The following is an 8,991-nucleotide window of genomic DNA, read 5'->3' on the forward strand; positions in this document are numbered from 1 at the left end:
TTTTTTAAGAAGCACTAACAAAGAGGACCATTCTTTAGGGCTTTTTGTTTGGCCAAAAATGGATTACGCAGGCAAGGCATTACCGCCGAAAAAAGGATTCGGGTCACATTTGGTTTAACATATACAGAGTTGCACATTAGAGAAACAAGCAACCAAAGCCAAATTCACAGGAAAACAAATATAGGAACTAAAAGGGCTTCCATGAACAGACTTCTAAACAGACAATAAATAAATAAATAGTGATTCTTGCATCTAAAAAAGTAATATTTTAGTGAACTCCATCTCATTATCACCCAGCAAAAAGCATATAAACCTCTAGTGATCATGATAGGAAGTTTTCTCTTGAATTTGGTTGCAAAAACACAATTTATTTTCTTGAAACATAATTTCAAGCCAGAAAGGAACCGCAAAGCCGGTCTTTGCTTGATAGTGGCACAGTACAGTTAATCACTTATATATAGTTACTGCCAGGTAAATATGACTTTTTATGCTTTTGAAGTTTTTCACAATCCAAGCCAACCTTTTGACCATATTCAAAAATGACAAATCTTTCTTAAAGGTTCTTGATCAACTATGGTTACGGAGGAAAGTGAGGATTAGCTGATTCACCTGGTCAGGGAATTGCTCCTGAACAAAATGGGTTCCTTCAGGCAAGTACGTTATCTCCAAATTGGGAACATAAACTTTCACCTGTCCACTCCTTATGTAGTCCCCAATTCCTGGAATTTTGAAGACATAATCTTTCTCACCCATGATCAGCAGGGCTGGGGCTTCAATTTTCGGATCTGGGACTTCAAATGGTTTACTTGATGATCTAACAAAAAAGAAAAATAATAAAAAAAAAAAAAAAAAAATGAAAGCAATATTATTAACAAACTTATTTATTAGAAAGCAGATAGTCAGAAGTCAGCTGTACAAAGTTACAAAACCAGATTAATTTCCTTCGAAACTTCATTTCTAATTGTGCCGGACAGAAGGTATGGGTGATCATTGGTCTGATGCAACCGACAACTGAAATACCGGCATCAAGCACAGGTTGCTGTGGTTTACACTGAATATACTAAAAGTGGACTACTAAGATGCACCCTGCTATTGGGTGAAATAATGGTTGCAACTCTATAACATGATACCAATGGGCCATTAGCCCAATGGTATAACCTCCCTTCCCTCAAAAAGGTTAGGAGAGGAGTTCGAGCCTGGCGTGGACAATGTGTGAGTACTTGCCTAACCAAAAAATATATATTCATAACATGATGCATCACAAACTTATGGGATTTGGATTGGTAGTAGTTATCATTGTACACAAAAAGAAAAGTAGAGGAAGATAACAGTTTCCTCATACAAAGAAGGACGAGCACCAAGAAATGGACCAAACCCATTACCTATATGGAACTTGCAGTGCGGTTCGGAATCCAGATTTCTCATACAAAGCTCCATAGATTGCAAGATCTTCCTCTGTGAACCAAGGGGGCAGAGGAGTTGATGGTTCAACCAAATCCATGATCTCCTGGTTTTCCCTGGCTATTGGTATTTCATCTTTGGAGAAGAGGATGTAGATGTTCCGCACAACCGTTTTAACATCAAGGCGACCAAAATCTGCTTCAGCTCTTCCAGGTTCCTTGAATCTCAAACCGTAGTAGCCTTCAGGGAGTCCTTTATGTAACGTACGGGGATTTGGGGGCACGAATGGCACACCCAATGTCACAACTCCCAAGACCCTCTTTGGATGGAGAACTGCGAATTGATAAGCTGGCACGGATCCAAAATCTTTACCAATAAGAAAAACCTGCATAGAATGCTACTTGACCTTAAAAAGAACCTTTGAGTTTTTGGTCAAGGTAAAGAGTGCTTGATGAGGCTTACTACATCTATAACAGACCATCCATATATAAAAAACAACCAAGGATCATTTCTTTCTTCACAATGTTTCCGTAGCAATGCAAAAGCAGAATGGCAACTTATTTTTTGTCAAGGCTATATAAGCTTATAAAGAAAAATGAGTTAATGACCAAATTAATAGTATTGTTTAGGGATGAGTGATTTAGAAATATTTCATTGATAATGTAAGAGTCATCCCAAATATGAAGGCACTACAAACTACCACAAACCATCTATTAAGGTTTGCAACTGGAAGGTTGATAAATCCCAAAACCGTCAAGATGTCTAAGCAATGAATTTATCAAATCTTCAAACCATGGACACGAGTACTAAGTTAAATTTTCATATTTTTTAACATTCTTATTTTCTGAGTAAAATATTATCTCTCACTTACTTAGAGTAAAAGGAACAAAATGAAGGAGTTTCACGTAAAATTATATAAAAATTTAGATTATCAAATATGCTTGTTATGTGTATGTCCAACCATATGTGTTAGTTATGTATAGAATACCCATGTCAAATTTTCATGTCTTAGACACAGGTACTTCATGTATTTTTACAAAATGAAAACATAGAAATATCTATCCATATTACCTAACTCATAATAAAGCCGGTGATCGAAATGATGCTGGAATAAAATCCACAAAACTTGGATTCATAAACATTCTATTTGCATGAACTACGACACAAAGAAGCACATATAGCACACCAGAAGGAACATCATGTATTGATGTACCAAATCAAAACAGCTGTTTGCTGATTAAATCTTCAAAGATGAATCTAAATAATCTACAATTACAATATAGATATTGATTTTATTGTGCCTTATTATATTGAATTTCCACCGAGAAATTTTGTTTCCTTTTCTAATTATTGTACCATATTTTATCTTTCCAGAATCTCTTGAAGATTTTAGGAGATTTTCTTTCCTTTTCTATTTAGGGAACTCTATATTTATTCACGTCTCTTGTACAAAATTGTAGATAAATGAATATTTTTTCTTCCCCAATTTTCTAATATGGTATCAGAGCATTAGGTGTTTTTTCTTTTCAAAATTACGTTTGCCCTCATGGCAACGATTCCTTCAAATTTTGAGGAGCAGCAACAAGCTTCTTCTCAAGTTATGGCCATGTCTTCTTCCCAGGTTAGTGACCCTTTTCAAAACCCTTATGTTTTACACCATTCAGACAATCCAACTGTTGTTCTTGTCTCTCCTCTCCTTAATGGAGATAACTACAATACATGGTTCCGCGCGATGCATATGGCCTTGCGCACAAAAAATAAGCTTGGATTTGTTGATGGTACAATTCCTATGCCAGACCCATCTTCTTCAACCTATGAGCAATGGGTTCGAGTGAACGATATGGTAATCTCCTAGATACTTCACTCGATGGTGCCGGAACTTGCTGCGAGTATTATTTATTCCGAGTCTGCTCAAGAAATTTGGAGCGATTTGAAGGAGCGTTTTTCTCAACCTAATAGTTCTAAGATTTTATAAATCAAGCGGGGTATTTCTGAATGCAAACAAAATAATCTTTCTGCGACTGCTTATTATACTCGATTGAAGGCTCTCTAGGATGAACTAGCATCATATGTGATGCTTCCTACTTGCTCATGTGGTGCAGCCAAAGCCATAAATGATCATCGTCTTCAAGATCATGCGATGCAATTTTTGTAGGGACTCCATGACTCATATGCACAATTTTGGAGTCAAATCCTATTACGGGAACCATTACCGCCTGTGAATAAGATTTATTCAAGAAAAGCAACGCTCTCTTCCATTACACACTCTCAATCTCCATGATGCTTCAGCTCTAGCCACATCTCCTGCACCAAATCAGACTACACGTCCCACTACCTCAACCTACAATCGTGGCAGTGGCGGAGGTACTGTTTGTGGTAAAAATCGTGGGGGGTCAAGGGCACGATCACATTGTGACCACTGTGGTTGTGACGGTCATACGATTGCAACTTGCTACAAATTACATGGGTTCCCACAACGTTCTAACGATGGTCCTGCTGGGACATCTCGTCCTTTGGCACATGGGTTTGCTGCTTCATCCGACCAATCCCAACCTCTCTTTATATCTTCAGCTCCTGTTATCACACTAGCGCCTCAAAGCAACAACACACCAGCGCCTCAAAGTAACAGTTCTCCATTTTTAGCATCACCATCAATTTCGCAGGAGCAATACAATCAAATTTTAGCAATTTTGCAACAAGGTAGACATGACCATTCTACAAATTTAGCAGGTATTGCCCTCACATCTCTTTTTGATAATTCTTGGATTATTGGCAGTGGGGCTACAAATCATGTGTTCCTCGCCACATTTTTTTCAGTCCTTTACTAAAAATACATCTTTGTCTTGGGTACAATTACCTGATGGCTCTAATGCGCCAGTTACGCAAACTGGTAGTGTTTCAGTTAATCCTTCCTTTCATTTAGCTAATGTTTTCCTTGTTCCCTCATTTAAGTTCAATTTGATGTCCGTTTCTCAAATAACAAAATCTCTTAATTGTGCTATTATTTTTCTTCCAGACCATTGCATTTTGCAGGACCTGTCATCGAGGAGAACGATTGGAGTGAGTAACTGCTGGAATGGTCTTTATTATCTATCCCAACCTAGTAGTCTTTATGCAACAGTGAAACCCACCTTGATGTTTGGCATTGGCGATTGGGACATGCTTCAAATGATTGTTTAGTTTCAATTTCTGCTTTAGACTCTTCTGTCACTGCTTCCAACAAATCCCTCTGTGATGTATGTCCTTTGGCAAAACATACAAGAATTCCTTTCCGTTAAGTAATACAAAAACAAAATTTCCTTTTGAATTGGTTCATTGTGATATTTGGGGTGCTTTTGCTATTCCTAGTATTTCAGGTGCACATTATTTTTTGACTATTGTTGATGATTTTAGTTGTTGCACTTGGTTGTTTTAATAAAGCACAAATCTGAAACTCAATCACATTTAAAGCCCTCCATTGCTATGGTTGCCAATCAATATCATTCTCGGGTTAAAAGAGGCCAGACCAATAATCTTATAGGGTTCTTATTGGAAGAGTTAAAAAATATATTTTCTGTTAAGTCTATTCGAACCGATAACGGGACAGAATTTTTATCACATGAATTACAGAGTTTTTTTGAGTCCCGTGGGATTGTTCACTAGCATAGTTGTGTTGCAACTCTACAACAAAATGGTGTTGAGGAGCGAAAGCATCGACATCTATTCCTTCGTCAGTTTTAAATGGAAAAACTCCACGAGGTATTACTAAGAGCACATCCTTTGTAGTCTCATCTTCGAGTTTTGAGTCCCGTGGGATTTTTCACGACCAATTCGTGATCGCCGAACCCCACTCTACTTGCGGGATTATATTTGTAACAATGTGACCTCAGTAGATTGCCCGCAACAATCAACTTCTCATGGGTCAGGTACACTTTATCCTCTTTCACAAGTTCTTTCATATAATCGTTTGTCTTCTTCACATTCAGCTTTTCTTAATTCTCTTGATTCATGTATTGAGCCAACATCTTTCTCACAAGCTGTTAAGATCCCAAAATGGTGAAAGGCTAAAGAGGCAGAAATTAAAGCGTTGGAGGAAAATGACACTTGAAAGGTTACAACTTTGCCTCCTCACAAAAAAAAACCCGTTGGTAGCAAATGGGTCTACAAAATCAAGTATCATCTGACTATAGAGAGATATAAAGCTCGCCTCATAGCCAAAGGATTTACACAAACTGAAGCCATTGATTATAATGAAACATTTGCCCCTGTGGCAAAAATGATCATTGACCGGTATTTTTTGGCCATTGCTTCCATCAAAGGGTGGTCTCCACATCAACTTGATGTTAATAATGTTTTGCTTCATGGAGACTTAAATGAAGAAGTATATATGAAAATTCCTCCAAGTTATCACAGGCAGGGGGAGAATCGAGTTTGTCGATTGAACAAGTCTTTATATGGGCTCAAAAAAGCGAGCCGCAATTGGTTCGCTAAATTTTCTCAATATTTGTGCTTTGCCGACTACTCTCAGTCTAGAGCTGATTATTCCTTAGTTTTTAAACATGATGATTATCGCGGTTCTACATTTGTTTTAGTCTCTGTTGATGATATTTTGATTGGTGGTGATAATACAGATGAAATTAAAGCTCTAAAGGCTATGTTGAATGCTCAGTTCCGTATCAAAGATCTTGGGTTTCCAAAATATTTTCTTGGTATTGAAATTGTTCGTTCCTCACGTGGTATTTTTCTTTGTCAAAGGAAGTACACCTTGGACATTTTGACTGACATGGGTATGTTGGGTTGTCGGTCTGCTCGCACACCTATGGAACAAAATCTAAGTTGAGTGATGTTGACGGAAATCCCTTGCCTGATCCAATCATTTATCGCCGGCTTACAGGCTGCCTTATTTATTTGACAATTACACACCCAAATACAGATATTCTTTTTGCTGTAAATATCCTCAGTCAATTTATGCAAGCTCCACGGAAACCTCACTACGATGCTTCTCTACGTCTTTTACATTATCTGGAAGGTTGTCTGGGTAAGGGTATCTTATTGTCTTCTATGAGTTCTCTTCAACTTATAGCTTATGCGGACTCTGATTAGGCTAGTTGCCCAATTACACACCAGTCTACAAGTGGATATTGCATTTTTCTTGGTTCAAGTCCAATCTCTTGGAGGACTAAAAAACAACATCTTGTTTCACGTTCATCTGCTGAAGCTGAATATCATGCCATGGCTCAAGCAACATCTGAGCTCCAGGCTAACTTTTCTTTTGGCTGATTTTGGGGTCACTTCACCGACATCTACCTTATTTTGTGACAATCAAGCCGCTCTTCATATTGCTGCCAACCCCGTCTTTCATGAGCGCACAAAGCATATTGAATTGGATTGCCATTTCATTCATGAAAAAATTCAACGTGGGTTGATTCAAACAGCTTATTTACATTCATCGAAGCAGCTTGCTGATATCTTTACCAAGCAGTTAGAAAGTGAACATTTTCAAAGTATTCTTTGCAAGTTGGGTATGATTGTTATTCGTGCTCCAACTTGCGGGGGAGTATTGAGTCTTAATCTTCTCCGAGTCCTAAGAAAGAATTTCCACCGAAGAAATTTTGTTTTCTTTTATAATTATTGTACCATATTATATCTTTTTAGAATTCTCTTGCAGATTTTAGGAGATTTTCTTTCCTTTTCTATTTAGGAAACTCTGTACTTATTCATGTCTCTTGTACAAAATTGTAGATGAATGAATATTTTTTCTTCCCCAATTTTTTAATAGATTTTAAATGAAAAGTTGAGCCTCATAGAACCAAAAATTCAAAAATTAAAGAAATCTGAAACACCCCTTAATATTTCATCCCTATTAAAAAACAAAACTTTGTACTTGATTTTTTCTTCTAGAGAAATTTAAAGCATCTAATTGATAAATTCAGCTTAAATTCTCTATAATCAACAAAAAGTGCACCACAATAAATAAAACTAAATCCTACACAAGGTTTTATAAATACATATAATACAAAAAATAAAAATAAAAACAAAAACAAAACAAAAAAGAAACAAACAAAAAAACAATCAAAAAAGAAACAACAAAATCTGACTACCTTATATTGGTTACAATTTTGGACCCCAAATAATATATATATATATATATTTATTTATTTATTTATTTATATTTGGGAAAGAAAAAATCATGGACGATACGGTCATTCCACAATAAAATTTGAGTGCATTTATCGCATCCCAATTTAAAATGATAAAACACCAGCTAATATTTAAACTGCAAATTTGAGAAGTGGGGAAGAGTTGGGACTTGGTACCTTGGGAATGCCTAAAGCGTCAATAATGGCAAGTAAGTCGGTGGTGACGTCAGACATCGATGCCTTCTCGGGTTCGGGCGGTGGATCGGATAGTCCGTAGCCTCTGCAATCGGGTGCGAGGGCTCTGAAGCCGGCATTGGCTACGGCAATCATCTGGTAGCGCCAAGAGTACCATATCTCCGGGAATCCGTGCAGGAACACCACCACCGATTGCCCAGTTCCGATCTCGGCAACGTGGAGCTTCAGACCATTCACGTCGACATACTTGTGCTGTATTGGATCCATTCAATTCAATTATATATAGAGAGAGAGAAAAAGATCAGCATGTTTGTTTTTAGAAGGTAGGTGACTCTTTGTTTTGATCACCGAGCATTTTGTAATGTCTTATAAAGAGACGAATTCCCATTTGAGTTTAGTCTTCCCCATTTACCTATTCCACACACGTACTGAACTCTTATTTGTCACACTTCGTATCTAAATACTATTTTAAACTTTTTATCTAATTACTTTATTGGCAAAAAAAAAAAAAAAACAGCCTTGAACTACAAGAGTGAACAAATCAGTACTACAACTATTCAAATCGTACCAAAGGGTCAAATGGTCAAAGGAGAGGTTGAGAGTTTGAATCTCGGTAAAGGTACACCGAGGTATGGTGTGTGCTTATTTGCTTTAACATCCTAAATAAATAAAAACTATCCAATTCGTGCAAATTTACCCCTGAAAGTCAACACCGACAACTTTCCGGCCCACAAGTGCAGCACGTGACCTGTCCTTTTCTTTTAATATCTAAATTGCCCTGCAATATGACCATTGTAGCCCTTTTGCCTATAAATGAACCCATTTGTTCATTTGTTGCTTCTTCCATCCTCTAATTTGCTCCACCTCTACACCAAACTGTAATATTTTCATTTTTCACCATTTTTCATTTTTTGTTTTTGCAAGAACATTTTTCGTCTTTCTCGTTTTGTGTACCGAACACCGCGAAGTGTGGCGGTTGTGTCCGAAAGTTGGTTGGGGTGTTTCATTGAGTTAGGACTCCTCGAAATGTAAGGTTTATCAATTTTGTATTTTTTTCGTATTTTGGGCCGAACGGTCTCTTATGGGGCCCACTACCAGAATTGTTACATACAGGGATTTTAGTTGGGTCCATTTGCATACCATTCATTTTATTCAATGTGTTTTATGTGGATTTTATATAGTTTGTGTACATATAAATATGTGTGGTAAAATAATTAAAATAAAAGTCAAAGGTTTTTTTGTTAAAGTGGTGAGACCCACCACTTACATTGTTGTA

At 37.1% G+C, this 8,991-nt stretch overlaps 1 protein-coding gene across 1 annotated transcript; it reads right to left on the reverse strand.

The window, feature by feature from the left end:
• Nucleotides 1-208: 208 nt before the first annotated feature.
• LOC132300655 (uncharacterized) lies at nucleotides 209-8,128 on the reverse strand. Its single transcript, XM_059797836.1, has 3 exons — nucleotides 7,698-8,128; nucleotides 1,383-1,786; nucleotides 209-814 (listed from the first exon to the last, which is right to left on the reverse strand). Exons 1-3 carry the CDS (start codon nucleotides 7,980-7,982, stop codon nucleotides 568-570), a joined length of 936 nt encoding a protein of 311 aa, XP_059653819.1. The 5' UTR covers nucleotides 7,983-8,128; the 3' UTR covers nucleotides 209-567.
• Between the last annotated feature and the right edge of the window lie 863 nt (nucleotides 8,129-8,991).

This window comes from Cornus florida, unplaced genomic scaffold, assembly GCF_030987335.1.
Source record: "Cornus florida cultivar Cherokee Brave unplaced genomic scaffold, ASM3098733v1 CherokeeBrave_3.0.0_Hap2_Chr03, whole genome shotgun sequence".
In the NCBI taxonomy this organism is placed as follows: domain Eukaryota; kingdom Viridiplantae; phylum Streptophyta; class Magnoliopsida; order Cornales; family Cornaceae; genus Cornus; species Cornus florida.

Excerpts from the sequence above, each read along its gene's own strand:
- LOC132300655 (XM_059797836.1), bottom strand. The coding sequence starts at position 7,982 with ATGGATCCAATACAGCACAAGTATGTCGACGTGAATGGTCTGAAGCTC. Across the intron at positions 1,787-7,697 it reads ACGCTTTAGGCATTCCCAAG|GTTTTTCTTATTGGTAAAGA; the intron begins GTACCAAGTCCC and ends CATTCTATGCAG. Across the intron at positions 815-1,382 it reads GCACTGCAAGTTCCATATAG|ATCATCAAGTAAACCATTTG; the intron begins GTAATGGGTTTG and ends CTTTTTTGTTAG.